This window comes from Schistocerca serialis, chromosome 10, assembly GCF_023864345.2.
Source record: "Schistocerca serialis cubense isolate TAMUIC-IGC-003099 chromosome 10, iqSchSeri2.2, whole genome shotgun sequence".
NCBI classification, from domain to species: domain Eukaryota; kingdom Metazoa; phylum Arthropoda; class Insecta; order Orthoptera; family Acrididae; genus Schistocerca; species Schistocerca serialis.
Window position 1 is genome coordinate 234,311,454 of NC_064647.1, and position 21,216 is coordinate 234,332,669.

Sequence of the window (21,216 nt, forward strand, 5' to 3'; positions counted from 1 at the left end):
TGCACAACAGTGAGCGGGACATCTGTGGAACTGATGAGAGAGGTCTGAAATTGTGAAGTGCCAGTTCTGCATAACTGCTTGCCACACACTTTCCACAAGTTCTGGTATTACCAGGGGTGGTTGGCCACTACGGTCTTCATCATGAGTATCAGTTTGTTCCTCTGTGAACTGCCTGCACTATCATCTAACCATACTGATACTCATAATGTCATGTCTATACAAGTGGCACAATTAGCAATGATTCTCTTCTGGAGACTGCTTCTGAGTGTGCAAAACTTGGAAACTGTACAAACCTCACAGCTGGTGGGAGACAATATCAGCGGAACCATTTTATCCCATCTGATCCACGAATGAGGGTGGATCGCAAAAGTCAAGGCACAGATGGGGATTGCATTGTTGTTGGCCCCAAGTGACAGCTGCAGTATGCATGTACAGGTGCTTTGCATTTGTTGAAAGTGTGTATCTTGCAAATTATGCTTCTCACTTGCTTATGCAGAATTTGTCACTTACCACCACCATCAGCTATGACAACTCACAGCAAATGGAACAGAAGTTCACTGAGCCACTCGCTATGATCAACTTTAATGCTCACATTAGCTACGGCATTCACAGCACAGCACTCAGAACAGTAATGAACTGCCATTGGCTGTTGAAGAATAAATGACATTGGTGTGCAGAAGAAGCCTGAACTCAATCACCATCATTCATGATTCCAACTATAGCACTGTGCGACAACCACAGCCATCACAAGACTGAAACTGCAGTCCATTGTTCCCACATATCTCCTCTCTCTCTCTACTCTTGTATTTGACATTCCTATCCAACTACTTGTACCATCTTTGAACACGATCAGATCTTACTTTCAGGATGCACCTCATATGTTATTAACAGCACCTTCTACATTACGTCATCATTAATTCATTCACACATTCTGCACCACAGGTACCATAAAAAAGAAAGAACTTCAAGGATGTGGAATCTACATCTACATGTACATACATTAACAAAGTGTAAGAAAAACATAGAAACTTAACTAGTACACAGTTTTAACAATAAACTTTAACTGTACAGCTTGTCATTATTTGTACCCATGACTGTTAAATGTAACCTAGTAACCCACAAGGAAAGTGAAATGTAGCAAGTTTGAATTTAATATATTTGTTGTTTTCTGCCACTAAGAATAATTTTTCACTTTTTTATTTTATATATAATGCAATTGTTCACATAACAAGTAATTTCTACAGGAATTTGTAAAATTATATCTAAAAATAAAGATGATGTAACTTACCAAACAAAAGCGCTGGCATGTTGATAGACACACAAACAAACACAAACATACACACAAAATTCAAGCTTTTGCAACCAACGGTTGCTTCATCAGGAAAGAGGGAGGGAGAGGGAAAGACGAAAGGATGTGGGTTTTAAGGGAGAGGGTAAGGAGTCATTCCAATCCCGGGAGCAGAAAGACTTACCTTAGGGGGAAAAAAGGACAGGTATACACTCGCACACACACACATATCCATCCGCACGTACACAGACACAAGCAGACATTAGACATTGCTTATGCAGATTTTGTCACTTACCACCACCATCAGCTATGACAACTCGCAACAAATGGAACAGAAATTCACTGAGCTAAAATGTCTGCTTGTGTCTGTGTACGTACTGATGGATATGTGTGTGTGTGCGCTAGTGTATACCTGTCCTTTTTTCCCCTAAGGTAAGTCTTTCCACTCCCAGGATTGGAATGACTCCTTACCCTCTCCCTTAAAACCCACATCCTTTCGTCTTTCCCTCTGCTTCCCTCTTTCCTGATGAAGCAACTGTTGGTTGCGAAAGCTTGAATTTTGTGTGCATGTTTGTGTTTGTTTGTGTGTCTATCAACATGCCAGTGCTTTTGTTTGGTAAGTTACACCTTCTTTGTTTTTACATACAATTTTCCCATGTGGAATGTTTCCCTCTATTATATTCATATCAGGAATTTGTAAAATTGTTAGTTATATAAAATCTCAGTTACACTTATACTGTAGCTCAGTTGTTTATATTTATCTTCCTGATTACAATGATGCACTTAATTTTACTAGAAGCCTTAGGAATTATAAGTAACAGCTAACTGAAGCTTCAACAATGATGTATAATGGGAAGAAACATTTTGTATATGAAGATGGTATCTGTAAATATATATCTGTATATCTAAAAACAAAGATGATGTAACTTACCAAACGAAAGTGTTGGTATGTTGATAGAGACACTAACAAACACAAACACACACACAAAATTCAAGCTTTCACAACCCACGGTTGCTTCATCAGGAAAGAGGGAAGGAGAGGGGAAAGACGAAAGGATGTGGGTTTTAAGGGAGAGAGTAAGGAGTCATTCCAATCCCGGGAGCGGAAAGACTTACCTTAGGGGGAAAAAGGGACAGGTATACACTCGCACACACACATATCCATCCGCACATATACAGACACAACCAGACATATGTAAAGGCAAAGAGTTTGGGCAGAGATGTCAGTTGAGGCGGAAGTACAGAGGCAAAGATGTTGTTGAATGACAGGCAAGGTATGAGCGGCGGCAACTTGAAATTAGCGGAGGTTGAGGCCTGGTGGGTAATGGGAAGAGAGGATATATTGAAGAGCAAGTTCCCATCTCCGGAGCTCTGATAGGTTGATGTTAGTAGGAAGTATCCAGATAACCCGTACAGTGTAACACTGCGCCAAGATGTGCTGGCTGTGCACCAAGGCATGTTTAGCCACAGGCCAGCACATCTTATATATATGATGGTATCTGTTCTTTTGGACATGTCTGAAAGAACAGATACCATCTTTTTAAGACTTACCTTAGGGGGAAAAAAGGACAGGTATACATTAGCACACACACACACACACACACACACACACACACACACACACACACACACATATCCATCCGCACATATACAGACACAAGTAGACATTTGTAAAGGCAAAGAGTTCGGGCAGCTCTGCCAGTCTTAGAGTACATTTGGCAAGAAGTTTACAATATAGACAACTCAAGCACACTCAAGCAGTAATCTGCAATGGGAGCCACAGGCGTTTTGTAAGGAGTCTCCCCTAAAGACTGACTGCATTTTCCCAGTATCCTACCAGTACAGCAGTTGCTTTACCTGCAGCTGAGTCTTGTGTGATCTTTTGCTTAACAATTACTTTATTTATACATTTGTGTTGGCTACTGCTGTCATCAGATCAGAACTTAGAACTTGTAAAACTACATTCAGTGTCATCAATAACACCTACACTTGAGTGAAGTATAACCAATCCCCTCATCCCATTTCATACCCCCACAAATTATTACACCCAGGTATATGCTGAGTTGACTGATAGAAGTTCTCATTATTATTGTCATGAAATACTACTTTTCTGCATTTTATGAAATGCTCCATTTTACATTTTTGCAAATTTAAAACATGTTGCCAATCTTCACTCTACGTTGAAAACTTATCAAATTTTGAATGAATATTTGTACAGCTTTTTGAAGACAGTATTTACTCGTAGCCTCCCCACCTCTCGAATCTTTAAAAAATCAAACTCCAATGTAAAAGACATGTTTAATATTTGTTGGAAGTTGCAAAATGCTTTCATAATCAAACATTGCATGAGTGTAGTCTATTTAATGGGTGCTCCATTTTAAAAAAGATAGTTTCTTATGTATTCTACCTGTATGATGTGAAATCTTCTGAACTATGTGCACACAGTGACATAATTCTGGAGGTATATTCAGGAGTATAAAGGTGCGATCAAAAAGTTCCTGTTCAAATGCTGTACAATCCAAAATCGATATGGCAATTACGCAAAATCTTTGTGAGAACTGAGGCAATCATCCCATCAATGCACCAGGTTGAAGATACCCATTTGGTAAAACACCATGTCTGGCTGTGTGAAGAATTCTGTAACAGCCTGTTGCACATCCTCGTCTGAGAGGAATCGTTAATTCTTCAAAGGCCTTTTCTAAGGGCTGAGGGTATGACAATCACATGGAGAAGGATCAGGACTGTCAGGCAGGTGCTCAAGTGTCTCAAACTTGAGTTTGCATAACTCTGTGTTATGACATATATGGGGACGTGCATCATCGTGAAGCAGCAGCATCCCTTGGAGCACCATTCCACAACGGTGGTTTCTGACAGATGTGCTACCTCATACACATTCTTCATTCCCTGATGAATGTTTACTAGTGTTTCTCCTTTGGCAGTCAAAAGAAGAATAACCCATTTGGACACATTTGGTAATAACATTGCCACAGTCCACGTTCCCACATTTATGTCAGAGAGACACGAATGCCACACGAATCCTTCGCCAATGTGTTGGTGCTTATATACCCACAATGGAGTTTTACTATGCTGCATATTTGCTGCAGCAACTTCCTCAAATGGAAACTTTTTAATTGTCCATTATATACATGGATACTGTCTGCCAAATATGTTGCAAACAGAATTTGTGGTAAAAAAGTAATGAATTAAAACATAATGCCTGCTGCTGAAGTTTTACTGTATGAATGACAAAAATGTAGTAAGTGACAAAATATTTTCCTTTCATTATTTTGTGATAGTGTCAGCAAGATAAAGTTTGGAAAAGTTTCAAATTATGCATAAAGTTTGTTGGAAGTTTCTAGGTACTCTAACTCTCAAATATTGGATGAATGCAGCTGACACAGTCTGTAGGCCGTGAGTTATGTTGCCTCAAGACATATGTACACCCAGCTCCTGACTTTAATACTGGACTTTCTGTGTTAAACCTTTAACATACAATTATTATAATCTTCTAAATGAAAATATTATGACATCATTTTAAATTTTTAAATTTGGGCAATTATCATAGGAAATACTGAAAATCAAATTCTCTTTGCCTTTGGAAGTCATCAGATGGACAATCTACAGCTGGGACCATATGACCATTCTAGCTGTTTAGTAATACAGAAGACCGATCGACCACAGGCCTGACTACACAATTAGCAAGAAGGCTGAGATTACTGCAGTATCGTCTGCTGGGTCATTAGTACACAACATGAACTTGCCTGGTGCACACTTTAAATTAATTCTACTTTTGTCAATGACTCTCCATCCGAGATAATGGTCTGTGTCTGCCCTTACTAAATTACCCACTCCAGCTACAAATTTTGTTTGATTCCACATTGACTGTGTTTCTGATAATAAACATTGGGTTGATACAGAGTCACAGGGGATGATTTTTGGAAGTCAAGAAATACTCCATCCACGTGATTGCCATGTTCCATAGCATCATCTGCCCTCACAACATTCAGTCCTCCACACTGGTGATATGTGCAAGGTCTACCACAATTGTTTGTCATTGCTGCAAATGATGATGTTTCTTGAAATTCACTGGAATAACATGATGAAAAGTTTTGCAGGTGGAATGTAGTGTTGTGGATACCATTCGGAGTACAAAATGATGATGTTTCTTGAAATTCACTGGAATAACATGATGAAAAGTTTTGCAGGTGGAATGTAGTGTTGTGGATACCATTCGGAGTACAAAACATGGGCCTGTTTGTTAATGCCATTATCTAAATCATCCCAAAACATGGAGTCTGTCAGTTCCTGCATCAATCAAATTGAATGTAAGGAAATCAAAATCTATTCATTCTTTGACTGTGTTCCTCTTTCCTCTATTGTGTTTATATTTTCCTTATTTCCTTCCTTTCTTCCACTTCAAATTTCATATTCATAGTATTGTTTCAAAATTTTGCCTCTTTCATTTATCATTTCCCTGTTGATTTCTGCTTATTTCAGGTCTTCCTTCTATTTATTGAAGCCAATCATTTTTTTAATCTGTTTACCACATTAAAAATCCTCTTAGTGGATCTGTTGCTTTTTTGTTCTGTGCAAGTATCCATACAATGTTAGTCAATGTTTTCTGATATTGTATGTGAATCTGTCTGTGTGTGTTCACATAATTCTTTGGTTGGTCTCTTCATCCATATGTACTCTTAAGACCAAAGAGTGATGCACAGTGAAAGAATTATCTGAATGGTACAGAAATTGGTACCTGTGATCTGCTTGTACAGGCAAACAAATGGGTACAATTTCAGAATAACTGGATGATTTATTTGGGAGAAAGATCTTCACAAATTTAGCAAGTCAGTTACATGTTGGTCTACCTTGCCCATTATGAAAGCAGTTATTTTGCTTGGCATTCATTGTTGCTGTTGTAGGATGTCCTCTTGATGGATACTGTTTCAGATTCTGTCCAGTTGTCGTGTTAGATCCTCCAAGACCTGAGCGCGTTGGAGGGCCCTTCCATAATTCTCCAAATGTTCTCAATTGGTGGGAGTCCCACTGACCTTGCTGGGCAAGGTAAGCTTTGGCAAGTATGAAGGCAAGCAGTAGAAACTCTTTCCTTGTGTAGGCAGTCATTATCTTGCTGAAATGTAAGCCCAGCATGGCTTGCCGTGAGAGGCAACAAAAAAAAGGGCATAGAATATTGTCGAAATACCACTATGCTGTAGGGGTTCTACGGATGGGAATGAAAGGAGTCCTGCAATGTAATGAAACGACACGTCAGACCATCACTCCTGGTTGTCAGGCCACATAGTGGCTGACTGTCAGATTGATATCCCATTGCTGCACAGGGCATCTCCTCACACATCTTCGCTAGTCATTGGTGCTCAATTTGAAGTAGGTTTCATCATTGAAGACAATTCTACTCCAGTCAATGACATGTATGGGGATATCCCAGACAGTGGTGGGATACCAACCTGACTATCGCTCACCAGACAGCCTGACAGTCAGGAGTGATGGTTTGGGGTGCCATTTTTTTCATGGCTGGATGCCTTTCATTCTCAAGCACAGCACCACGATAGCACAGTGGTACACTCATTATATTCTAAATCCCATTTTGCTGCACTTCATGGCAAGCACTCTTGGGCTTGCATCTCAGCAAGATATTGCCTGCCCTTATATGGCGAGACACGCTACTGTTTGTCTAAATGCTTGCAAGTCCCCACATTGGCCAGCAAGGTTGCTGGAGCTCTCCTCAATTGAGAACGTATGGAGCATTAAGGGTAGGATTCTCTAACCATCTTGGGATTTTTATGATGCATCCATTGCACAGAACATAGCATGATATACCTCAGAAGGACATCCAACAACTCTGTCAATCATTATCAAGCCCAATAAATGCTTGCATAAGGACCAGGGGTGTGCCAATGTATTACTGACTTGACCAGTTTGTGATGCTCTTTCTACTGAATAAACCATTCAATTTTTCTGAAATTGTAATAATTTGTTTGTTCATACATGTACATCAACTCTACTGATTTCTGTCCCATTTGAATAATTCCTTTGTGTTGTGTCCTTTTCTTGTCTTAAGAGTGTTCTTTCTCTGTGTATTGCTCCAAAAAATTTTCTGAGGGTTTAACATTCTATTTTTTCTGTCTCTGTGATACCTGATGCTCTAATTGTGGTTCTTTATGATGTGTAGTGGACTTTAGGTAGTACAGTTGTTTTGTATTGCATGAGTTTGGCTTGTCTTGATACGTTTCTTTTATCGTAGTGCACCTATGTGAGTCTGTAAACTTTCTGATGTTTTTTGGTTCTTAGTATGATTAATGCCTTGCTTGATCCTCCTATTTGCATATATTCCCCTAGATACTTCAATTCACCTGCTCTTTTAAACTTTAAAATATATATACTTTTGCACACATTAAAACCAATTCTAGAAACATTTATTTCTGATGTTATATTGGTACCTCAAAAACATGGTTTTTGAAAGATTCAGCCGCTTCTTGAAGTGATGAAAATCACTGTCCACATGTTCTTTTTTCCTGTGTTGATGAAAAAGAAGGCATTAAGGCAATAAATGAGGCAAAATCAGGAAATGAGGCATTAATTCAGTGTTTTTCTCTTTCAAATACTCTATTGTTTGACATGTATGACAACTGACATGTTAACAACGCAGAATGATGTAAGTTTTCTCCCTGATTTCATCAATAACTTGTTGAAAATAAATTATTGTGTAGCATTCAGTATAACTGTTTTCCAGTCCTTTAAATCAATGATCATGACATGCCCAGTGTGACCAAAGTAACAAGATATCATTTTCTTTGAAGTGTCTCACAAACAAACCATTTTTGTAGCCCTCAGTTAATCTTGGAACAGCCAAACATTTGTCTGGTATTTACTTTCTGGGATGTAAGAATATGGCCAAGTTTAAACTACTTTTGTGATGCTGTATGTGGATTTTTCATTTCCTTGGTTGGCTTATTTTTGTATTTGCCCAGCTCATATGGCCCTTTTTTCTTTAGCTCCAGTCAAATTATGCAGGATCCACCAGGAAAGATGTCTTTTCCATTTAAAAATATATGCGGAATCTAATATTCTATAATCTTCAGTTTGTTTAAGGATGCTTGTATCTCTCTGTGTGCAGGAGAGAGTCATCGATGAGTGACTCTAGGAGGATACAAGGTGACTTAAACAGAATTTATATTTTGTTTGATGTATGGAAGCTTGCTCTGAATGCTGAAAAATATAACTTATGCAGACGAGTTGGAAAAACAATACTGTAATTTTCACAGTAATGGAACTGTGCTGGTTGATGCAGTCAAGTCAATTAAATATCTAGGCATAATATTATAAAGCAATACAAAATGGAATGAGCATATAAAGTCGGTAGCAGGGGAGACAAATGGTCAGCTTCAGTTTATTGAGAGAGTTTTAGGAAAATGTATCTCATCTATAAAGGAGACAGTCTTGAGTGTTTCATGTACCCTTCAGCTGAGATTAAAGGAAAACATTGAACCACTTCATAGGCATGCTGCTACAGCTGTTATTTGTAGATTTGATCAACATATCACTATTATGGACATGCTTTGAGAACTCAAATGGGGATCATTGGTGTTAAGGCGATGTTCATTTCGATGAGCACTATTGATAAAATTGTCATTTGTGGTGACTGAAGAATGATTCTACTGCCACTAACATACATTTCATATAAGGACTGTAAGGAGAAGATAAGAGAAATTAGAGCTGATACAGACAATCGTTTTTTCCTTGCTCCATTTGTGAGTTGGACAGGAAAGGGTACCCTCTGCAGTACACTGTATGGTTAATTTCTGAGTATGAATGCAGATGTAGATGTAAATGTAGATGCTGAGCCTCTTCAATTACAATGTATACAGAATCAATGTTTTTTGGTGCATCAACCAGTTATGGTCGACCAATATGAAATTTGTCACTGCAGATGCACAACTATGGCAAAATTCTATCAATAAATTGTAGAGTCTCTTCTAAAGGTGGACAATTGTCAGGAATTGAACAAAGCCAATTCAGACAATGTTGTTGAGCTAGGCCTTTATGAAAATTGTAAGAAACATCAAATAAAAATCTTCATAACACAGTTTTCTTAAAATCTCACTGTAAACAAACTACTCAGATAATTTCTGAGCTACCATTGTATTAGCAATAACAGATCATAAATTTTAAAACAGTAGTAAATTTACATTTCAGTAGTGCCATCTACCAGTCATTTATAAAAACTTAAATTGTGACATGGTGTCAGAAAGTTTGTGGGACACTTTTGTTTAATTATTGTTTATAAACTTAATGTTAAGAAGGACTCTATGATCCTCACCAGCAAAAAAACAGGTTCCATTATTCGTAGGCAGGCTGCAGGACTGCATTGGATTGTCATTCTGGGGCAACACCTTTCTGCCATCAGGAAGTTCCTGTGTCCTGAGTTGTCCTTTGTCGAATGCTCTTAACTGATCTGCTCGATCCTTGTCAGATCCGTATGTGAAAGAACAATCTAGTATATGATTATCAGTGTTAGTCTGGAACAAAAGGCGATGGTTATTAATATATACAAACAAGTAATGTTGAGTGCAGAGATGATGCTAATAATAATGTCACTAAAAAGCAAATACTTGTATGGGCTGGGTAATGTACCAGATTTTGTTCACAAAAAAGGCTCTGATTGCATCAAAACCATTAATGCACATAGTTAGCACATCCTTCACGACTAGAACTTTCCCCAGTGCTGTTCTTCTTCTTCTTCTTCCTGCAGTATGGCTCCAATAGGGCTGTGGGCAGCCCCTTCAGGGATTGCATTTTCCTTTCCTCCTGTCAGAATCTCTTAATGCTTTCTCTCCTTCTCTGCTACTCTTTCTGAGACCTTCAATAGCCTCTTCTCTCATCTGCCCACTGGCGACTATAGTTTCCCTGTATCCTTCTCTGTTGTCAAACTACAGTATATCATTTGGCGTGTATTTGATACTCCAATTTTCCTTTCCCTCCACCTTGAGCCCCAATTCTAGCCAATTCTTCCAGGGTTCAATAACCCATCTGGATCCTTTCTTTCCTCTTGTTCTCCCTTTTGATCATTCTATCTGTATTCATCTATATAACATGTCCAGCAAGCCTTGTCTTTCGATTTGATTTCCTCTGATATGGTCCTCTTGTACCACATGGTTATAATTAAAGTGCAGCTACTCATGGAGGTCCAGTGTGGGCTGTAATTATCATATAGCAGTGAGACTTGACAGGTATGCTAATGCATTAATGTGGAAATGGTTTATACTGGAAAAAAATTAGTTCCAATTTTGGCCACCCATTGTAAATCTGGCACTTTATTTATTTATTTCGTGTTCCATAGATCAATATGGGAACATATCCCTGGATATAGAACGAGTCAAGGTTTTTACAGATTATTGTTTTGTGCACAGATACATTGATCTTATCATTAGATTAAATAAACTGTGAAGTTAGCATATACCCTTACATATTAGTTAAGATAGATAACATCTGAAAGAATATACAGTCATACATAAATCTGGGTATGGTTCTTAAGTTATGCAGGCGTCATATACAGACATACACAAATTTGGGTATTTTATTAAGTTACACTGTACTTACAGAGTATGATTAATCAATTGTAGAGGTCACGCAGTAAGGTTTAAGCATGAACAAGAGATTCTATGCATTTTTGCTAAGAAATTCATCAATACTGTAACAAGATTCAGCTATCTGTGTGTTGGTATGACATCCACACTGTCATTTGACAGTCCATAATGCGAGTGAACAGTACGACATTGAGAAGAGAGACCGTACACTGTTAGTTGAACTGTTTTATGTGAAATGTAGCAATTACAGTGGTGCATGGAGAGAGTACTGCCAACTGAAAGATTTGAGGAGAGACACAATGTTGTTGAATTGTTTAAAAGAAGATGATAATGAAATTAAGAAACACAGATGAGCTTGGTGTAGCACGTGGAAGAGGATGGCATCCTATTGAGTTTGAAGTTATTGATGAGGTTGCTGTTGCTGTGAGCCATTGCACTCACGGTATGTGAGTGTGTGTTGTGGATTCACGAGCACTCTTATTTTCACTCTTTTCCTCTTTGAAGAGAGTAAACCCAGAAGGCCTTTCAGGTGTACTAAGATATCCGCACATTATTCAGACCTCCTTGTACAGCACACGTTCCTGCTTTGTAAGAATGGAGCTCTGTGCAAAGTACTGTTTTCATGCAAGATGGGGCAACACATCATATTGCTCACCTGGTGAAAGATCTGCTTAATGCAACCTTCCATAAATGTATTATATTCAGAGGTTTTCTATATGAATGGCCTGCAGGACCACTTGATTTGAATCCATGTTAGTTTTGGATTTGGGGATATCTGAAAGAATGCATTTACCAGGGACACATTTGGTCTCTACCTGATCTGAAGGCAATATACAGGAACACATGGCTCAGATTATACTAGAACTGCTGTGAGGAACAGCTGATCACATCATTTTATAGAAGCAGCATCTTGTCGATGTCTGCAGTGCTTGTACTGAACAAATTATGTAAGTGGTAGTTAATAATAAAACCAACATTATGCCTTTCTCTCATTTGATATTTTCTGCCTTCATGTCGATACTAATTCATTGCAAATGGAATTTGTATGCATTTTTCTCGCATTCACAGCACCAGATTTGTAGCTGGTGATCAAAACTGGAATTATTTTTTCCAGTGTACATCAGTTCTGCATTACACTTCAGAATATCTATCAAGTTTCACTGCTGTACATTAATTACAGCCCAAAATGGACCCCTGTGGGTGGTTGCACTTTAATTACAACCACTAAGTACCAGTATATTCTGCTTGTGTCTTCACATCCAACTCTTGCCATTTCTTTTATGGCCTAGTATTTTCCTCAATATTTTTTTCTCTTCTCTCTCTAGCCAATCTGCGCTAATTCTTCTTAGTGTTATCATCTCAGCCACATACAGAACTGCATTCCTCACCACTGCTTTGTAGTGTCTGATCTTTCTGTCTGCAGATACATTATTTTATCATATATATTTCAGCCATGTATAGAATCTCATTGCTTACCAGTGTCTTGTGGTGTCTGATCTTCTTGTCTTTAGGTGGTATTCCTTTTATTGTATATATCGCTTATCATACAGGCTGACCTCATCTTCTTCATCCTATCTATTAGTCTCTCATTGTTCCTATTTCTTGCTGTTATATACCTTCCCATGTATTTAATCTTGTCCACTTTTTGCACAGTGCCTTCTGGCGTTTTCTGATCCACAGTAGTATTCAATGCCTCTGTCTTGTTGTAGCTGATCTTCAGACCCACACTTCTGGCTATCTTTGTTAGGTTTTACAGATGTGCATTTGTGTCTTCTTCCATCTCACTATTACTATGACATCTGCAAATGCTAGGCAGAACTACCATTTTCTCATTTACCTCTCTATACTGCCTGATCACTTTGTTCTGCGCTGTTGTTGTTGTTGTTGTTGTGGTCTTCAGTCCTGAGACTGGTTTGATGCAGCTCTCCATGCTACTCTATCCTGTGCAAGCTTCTTCATCTCCCAGTACCTACTGCAACCTACATCCTTCTGAATCTGCTTAGTGTATTGATCTCTTGGTCTCCCTCTACGATTTTTACTCTCCACGCTGCCCTCCAATGCTAAATTTGTGATCCCTTGATGCCTCAAAACATGTCCTACCAACCGATCCCTTCTTCTAGTCAAGTTGTGCCATAAACTTCTCTTCTCCCCAATCCTATTCAATACCTCCTCATTAGTTACGTGATCTACCCACCTTATCTTCAGCATTCTTCTGTAGCACCACATTTCGAAAGCTTCTATTCTCTTCTTGTCCAAACTGGTTATCGTCCGTTTCACTTCCATACATGGCTACACCCCATACAAATACTTTCAGAAACGACTTCCTGACACTTAAATCTATACTCGATGTTAACAAATTTCTCTTCTTCAGAAACGATTTCCTTGTCATTGCCAGTCTACATTTTATATCCTCTCTACTTCGACCATCATCAGTTATTTTACTCCCTAAATAGCAAAACTCCTTTACTACTTTAAGTGTCTCATTTCCTAATCTAATACCTTCAGCATCACCAGATTTAATTTGACTACATTCCATTATCCTCGTTTTGCTTTTGTTGATGTTCATCTTATATCCTCCTTTCAAGACACTGTCCATTCCGTTCAGCTGCTCTTCTAAGTCCTTTGCTGTCTCTGACAGAATTACAATGTCATCGGCGAACCTCAGAGCTTTTACTTCTTCTCCATGAATTTTAATACCTACTCCGAATTTTTCTTTTGTTTCCTTTACTGCTTGCTCAATATACAGATTGAATAACATCGGGGAGAGGCTACAACCCTGTCTCACTCCTTTCCCAACCACTGCTTCCCTTTCATGCCCCTCGACTCTTATAACTGCCATCTGGTTTCTGTACAAATTGTAAATAGCCTTTTGCTCCCTGTATTTTACCCCTGCCACCTTCAGAATTTGAAAGAGAGTATTCCAGTTAACGTTGTCAAAAGCTTTCTCTAAGTCTACAAATGCTAGAAACGTAGGTTTGCCTTTTCTTAATCTTTCTTCTAAGAGAAGTCGTAAGGTTAGTATTGCCTCACGTGTTCCAATATTTCTACGGAATCCAAACTGATCTTCCCCGAGGTCCGCTTCTACCAGTTTTTCCATTCGTCTGTAAAGAATTCGCGTTAGTATTTTGCAGCTGTGACTTATTAAACTGATAGTTCGGTAATTTTCACATCTGTCAACACCTGCTTTCTTTGGGATTGGAATTATTATATTCTTCTTGAAGTCTGTGGGTATTTCGCCTGTCTCATACATCTTGCTCACCAGATGGTAGAGTTTTGTCATGACTGGCTCTCCCAAGGCCATCAGTAGTTCTAATGGAATGTTGTCTACTCCCGGGGCTTTGTTTCGACTCAGGTCTTTCAGTGCTCTGTCAAACTCTTCACGCAGTATCTTATCTCCCATTTCATCTTCATCTACATCCTCTTCCATTTCCATAATATTGTCCTCAAGTACATCGCCCTTGTATAAACCCTCTATATACTCCTTCCACCTTTCTGCCTTCCCTACTTTGCTTAGAACTGGGTTGCCATCTGAGCTCTAGATATTCATACAAGTGGTTCTCTTCTCTCCAAAGGTCTCTTTAATTTTCCTGTAGGCAGTATCTATCTTACCCCTAGTGAGACAAGCCTCTACATCCTTACATTTGTCCTCTAGCCATCCCTGCTTAGTCATTTTGCACTTCCTGTCGATCTCATTTTTGAGACGTTTGTATTCCTTTTTGCCTGCTTCATTTACTGCATTTTTATATTTTCTCCTTTCATCAATTAAATTCAATATTTCTTCTGTTACCCAAGGATTTCTATTAGCTCTCGTCTTTTTACCTACTTGATCGTCTGCTGCCTTCACTACTTCATCCCTCAGAGCTACCCATTCTTCTTCTACTGTATTTCTTTCCCCCATTCCTGTCAATTGTTCCCTTATGCTCTCTCTGAAACTCTGTACAACCTCTGGTTCTTTCAGTTTATCCAGGTCCCATCTCCTTAAATTCCTGCCTTTTTGCAGTTTCTTCAGTTTCAATCTGCAGTTCATAACCAATAGATTGTGGTCAGAATCCACATCTGCCCCTGGAAATGTTTTACAATTTAAAACCTGGTTCCTAAATCTCTGTCTTACCGTTATATAATCTATCTGATACCTTTTAGTATCTCCAGGATTCTTCCAGGTATACAACCTTCTTTCATGATTCTTGAACCAAGTGTTAGCTATGATTAAGTTATGCTCTGTGCAAAATTCTACAAGGCGGCTTCCTCTTTCATTTCTTCCCCCCAGTCCATATTCACCTACTATGTTTCCTTCTCCCCCTTTTCCTACTGACGAATTCCAGTCACCCATGACTATTAAATTTTCGTCTCCCTTCACTACCTGAATAATTTCTTTTATCTCGTCATACATTTCATCAATTTCTTCATCATCTGCAGAGCTAGTTGGCATATAAGCTTGTACTACTGTAGTAGGCATGGGCTTTGTGTCTATCTTGGCCACAATAATGCATTCACTATGCTGTTTGTAGTAGCTAACCCACACTCCTATTTTTTTATTCATTATTAAACCTACTCCTGCATTACCCCTATTTGATTTTGTATTTATAACCCTGTAATCACCTGACCAAAAGTCTTGTTCCTCCTGCCACCGAACTTCACTAATTCCCACTATATCTAACTTTAACCTATCCATTTCCCTTTTTAAATTTTCTAACCTACCTGCCCGATTAAGGGATCTGACATTCCACACTCCGATCCGTAGAATGCCAGTTTTCTTTCTCCTGATAACGACGTCCTCTTGAGTTGTCCCCACCCGGAGATCCGAATGGGGGACTATTTTACCTCCGGAATATTTTACCCAAGAGGACGCCATCATCATTTAATCATACAGTAAGGCTGCATGTCCTCGGGAGAAATTACGGCTGTAGTTTCCCCTTGCTTTCAGCCGTTTGTTCTGCGCTATACTGAACAAAATTGGTGATGATCCATCTCTCTGTTTGATACCAGTCTTAATCTCAAACTGTCTCTCTAGTGCTCCTCTCACCTTCGTCAGAATGTCTGTTATCAGTTCTTGTGTAGTGCTGTCTTGTCCTCTGTTCTTCAGGGTCCTCCTAAGAGCATGTCTGTCGATGGAGTCACGTGCTTTCATGAAGTTCGTAAAGGTTTCAGTTGCCCGAGACTGCAGTCGTGTGTGTGTGATTTGTGTCAGTCGTGTGTGTGATTTGTATTTGTGTGTGTGTGTGTGTGTGTGTGTGTGTGTGTGTGTGTGTGTGTGTGTGTCTATTGTTGATGAAGGCCAATGGCCGAAAGCTTTAATTGTGAGAGTCTTTTTGTTGTGCCTATCTGCGACTTAGCATCTCTGCTGTACGGTGAGTAGCAATTTTCTTTCTCATAATACTGTTACTAACATCTTTGTTCTTTAAACATGTATGTTCCATCAGTTTTTTCAGGATAAATATCTGTTCTATGCATCCTCTTCCCTTGCTACACCCCCCTTTATAGTCTCCAATTGTACTTTCTACCTGTTCTTCTAATCTCTCGAGGAGGAGTTTTGACAGCATCTGGGGTAGCCGACCTCTAGTAGTGATATTCTTCTGTAGTTGGCTGCAGTACCTCTCATCCCTCTTCTTATGTTTTAGCACTATGATCACATTCTTCCACCCTTCTATTACTCTAAAAGTAACTGAAGCAAGTTCTCTCTCCAATAATTCAACTCAGCAGCTCTCTCTCTCAATTTCTATTAAGTAATGGAAAGAGTTCCTTTTATATTGTTCTTCAGTAGTACATTATACAGAATTCTTTATTACCACAAGATTGCCATGGCTTTAGCAAATATAAAAGTCTCCGTTAATCACTGCATTTGAGCACTTAGAGTCTCTCTTCAAAGTACTGAGTGACAGTGACATATCACTGATACTTTTCTAGGCCTCTCAAATGCATCTTATACGAGAAAAAGGAGAAAGAGAAAAGTATGTATGCTAATACTAGTTGAGAGACCCCAGTGGGTGAGTTCACCCACTTGGTGGGAAAGGGTTTTCTTCTCCTGCACACAATGAACCCTCTCCTGGCATGTGTGAGGGGTGTGTTAAGGTATTTGTCGAGTGTAGGTGTCTGTAATGGGTGTGTGCAGTGTGATGTTATTTTAGTGTTCAATGATGGTGAGAGAAGGCAGATTGCGAAACACAGAACCAGCACGTATCCTACTCCTCTCGAGTGCCACTGAGGGGGCTGCCTGGCTTAACGGCCCCCTCTGACGGGCGGATCACCACTGTCAGTGTCACGTGCCCCCACCCCCTGACACACTGTGGAGAGGTTTAGAATTTAACCGAGAACATTGGCAAAAAGTCTGGCGATTGGGAACTTCACACCACTACAATTCCTGCTAGAATTTTCTGGCCAAATACTAGCAGTAGTAATTTTGCTCACCTCCAGGATTTCAGCCAGCAACAATCTAGCTCCTTTGCTCAGCTATGGAGGCAGATAAGATGAGACATAAGTGGCCATGACATTCTTATTCACTAGCCAAAATAGGTGTCAGAAGGGCATACCAAAGCAGTGGATAAGGTCTTACCTGGAAGACAGGCCACAATCATATTAACGCGTGTCGATCCAAAAGAAAATGTCATTTTAAAAACAATACATTTATCCAATAAATCACTGATTAAGTATGGTGTACCACGAGGGTTTTATACTAGGAGCTTTTTACATTGATGATGTCAACAATTTTACTGAAGCAGAAAAATAAATTTTATTTGCAGATGACATCAATATTTTATTTATGGCTGCAGGGATCAGCAGATGGCATTTCAATCAGTGTGACTACTAAATGGTTTCAACAAGCTATTAGAGATTCATGCAGGCTTTTGTTGTGAAAATCAGACACATACTATTGCTCTATATGTACATGTTGGGGACATCACTATTTGTTGAAAGACATGAAATTAATCAGGAAAATACGAAAATAACTAATGAGGAGGTATTGAATAGAATTGGGGAGAAGAGGAGTTTGTGGCACAACTTGACTAGAAGAAGGGATCGGTTGGTAGGACATGTTCTGAGGCATCAGGGGATCACCAATTTAGTACTGGAGGGCAGTGTGGAGGGTAAAAATCGTAGAGGGAGACCAAGAGATGAATACACTAAGCAGATTCAGAAGGATGTAGGTTGCAGTAGGTACTGGGAGATGAAGAGGCTTGCACAGGATAGAGTAGCATGGAGGGCTGCATCAAACCAGTCTCAGGACTGAAGACCACAACAACAACAATGAAAGAAGTCCAGATATTTACAATTGTGCAAGACAGTGAGATAATCTTCATATTTTGTTTACAGCCATAAAATGATGCCAGAAGGAAACCTGTCAGATGGGGATGAAACTATGCAGTGAATGTCCGAACAGAATAAAATCTATAGGAGATGCTGAGTCGCAGATAGGCACAACAAAAAGACTGCCCTTGCCTGAGACTGTGTGTGTGTGTGTATGTGTGTGTGTGTGTGTGTGTGTGTGTGTGTGTGTGTGTGTGTGTGTGTGTGTGTGTGTGTGTGTGTGGTGAAGGCCTTAATGACTGAAAGCTTCATTTACTTGTGACAGTTTTTCTGCTGTGCCTATCTGTGTCTCAGCATCTCCACAGAAATCAATGTGTGATATACAACAAACGTATCCAGAACAGTGTGGTGAAATTTGACATTAACGGGCTATGGTGATAGATGGTTGATGCGAGTATCTTTACTAATAGCATGACATCACCTGCAGTGCATCTCCTGGGCTCAGAACCATATCAGTTCGACTCTAGATGACTGGGAAACTGTGACCTTGTAAGATGAGTCCTGATTTCAGTTGGTAAGAGTTGATGGTATGGGTTTGCGTGTGATGCAGATCCCGTGAAGCAGTGGAGCCACGCTGTCAACAAGGCACTGTGCAAACTGGTGGTAGCTCGGTAAAGGTGTGGGCTGTGTTTACGTGGAACAGACTGGGTCCTCTGGTCCCTCCAAATCTATTAGTGACTGGAAATTGTTATGTTCAGTTACCTTGAGATCATTTGGAACCATTCACAGACTTCAGTCCCAAAACAACGATGGAATTTTTATGGACGACAATGGGCCATGTCACCAGGCCTTAACTGCTCATGATTAGTTTGAAGAGCATTCTGGACAGTTCAAGCAAATGATTTCGCCAACGAAACTGCCCAACATGAATCCCATCGAACATTTATGGGTCATAATCGAGAGGTCAGTTTGTGAACAAATCCTGCACTGGCAATGCTTCCGCAGTTATGGACGGCTGTAGAGGCAGCATGGCTAAATATGTCTGCAGGGAACTTCCAACAACTTGTTGAGTACACCAGACAAAAGAATTCCCAGAATGATATTAGGGGGTATCCCATGACTTCGTTGCCTCAGTGTACAAAAACCTGGGTATAACAATTTGTGGTGATATCAAATGGAATGATACACAGGCTGATTCATAGGTAAGACTAGTGGCAGACTTCAGTTCATTGGTAGAAGAGTGGGAATATGCAGTCAGTTTGTAAAGGAGATTGTTTACAGATCACTTGTAGTCTCAAGTGTGTGGAACCCATACCATATAGGATATTGATTGTATACAAAGAAAGGTGGCACAAATGGCCATAGGTTTGTTTGACTCAAGGGAGAGCATCACAAAAATGTTGGAAAATCTGAATTGGCAGACCCTTGAAGATATATACCAATCACCCCACAAAAGTTTACTTTCAAAGATTCAAGAACTGGTCTTAAGTGAATAATCCAAACATTCTTCAACTCACTGTATATTACTTCCTCAGGGATCATGAAGATAAGCTTAGGCTAATTATTAATGAATGCGAAGAAGCAGTAACATGTGGTACCTAGCTGAGTACCCTCTGCCACACAATTCACACTGGTTTGAAGAGAGTGTGTTTACATGTAGGTGCGAAGAAACTTCAATTGTGTAGAAAATGCCTCATTCAACTGAAAATAATAAACCTACCCAGCCTTTACAAGTGTAACTCTATCCTGTCTGCAGATGAGTACCTTTTAAACAGAAGTTGGGAACTGTAACATTCAAAAGTCTACCAAATCACTTAAACCAGGAACAAAATAACAGTTCCATTGAAAATAAATCTATATGATTTCTGATGGAACATAGCTTTTATTCAGTAAAAAAATTATTGAATTACTACTACTACTACTACTACTACTACTACTACTACTATTATGTTGGCCACACAAATCAGTCAGTCTTTGGCTTCACCATTCAGCCTGCTCCACCTTCTTAGTTGCATATATTTTTCTCCAGTTAGTCCCATCATGCTCATATCCTTTCTGATCCCTTCCATCCATCTCAGCTGCGATCTCCCCCCTCATCTGTTACATATGATGGCTTCTTCTACCACCTGCCTGGCGATCTAGCTTTCTATGCACATTATGTTCCTGTACCACTTCAGTCTCCTCTCTTTCACTGGTGCTAAAATGTCCAGTGCTTTGTACATCTCCCACAGGTCACACTTTTTTCCTTTTACTCCAATCATATTTATCCCCCTCAGGTCCAAAAATCTAGCCAGGAGTTTTCTTTCTGTCTTTTGGGCCAGAGTCCCCATCTCTATTCTGTATAGGGCAACAGACTGTACTGTATTACATTTTTGTAGATCCTAATCTTCATGGATCTCAATAGAAGCAGGAACTTTAGCAGATTCCAGAGTGCAAATCTAGACCTGTTTCCTGCTTGAATTCTCACCCATACTTCCTGGTCAGTCTCATTCCCTTCACCAAGTACTTCCCCAAGATACATTAACTTTTGTATCCTTTCAAAGATTTTACCATTCACATCTAAAGGTCTGTCATCATTCTCTTTGCTCACTGTGAGGTATTTGGTCTTATCTGTATTCATCTTGCAGAGTTACTGTGATGGTTGTTTAGGTGTGGTGTGGTACACTTCATGTACGATCTGTCACCCTGATGCACATGTGTCAGCTTTACCTCTTAAATAATTTCTGGTTGCTGTTATTGAAGTGCTCATGCTGTGAAGTGCCAGAGACTGTGATGTCTGACTTCTTCTCCTTAAGCAGTGGGGGCAGGTGCAAGAACAACTGCCTAAACTACGTTCTCAGTTTCTACAAATACCTTTTGTCAGCCTAAGAGAACAAAGGTATAATATATTATTCTGTATAATCCCATCTTATGCTACAGTCCTCAATCCTGCTCTCACTGCTTCTTCCATTAATCATGCTATCATCTGAATCAAATCTTGCTCATTCTGTGCTTTAAAACTACATCATCTGCACAGGCCAAGGTGTTGATCCTCATATCCAGCTGAATTCCTGTCTCCAGGCTTGTTACTTTTTTCAGTGCTCC

At 39.5% G+C, this 21,216-nt stretch overlaps 1 protein-coding gene across 1 annotated transcript in view; it reads right to left on the bottom strand.

Annotated features, from left to right (window-relative positions):
* The window catches only part of LOC126425159 (peroxidase-like), a 208,856-nt gene that overhangs the window by 78,714 nt on the left and 108,926 nt on the right, over nt 1–21,216 (bottom strand). The window contains exon 7 of the mRNA XM_050088109.1: nt 9,624–9,822. Within this exon, the coding sequence (XP_049944066.1) occupies nt 9,624–9,822 (199 nt within the window). The remainder of the gene's footprint in view (nt 1–9,623; nt 9,823–21,216) is intronic.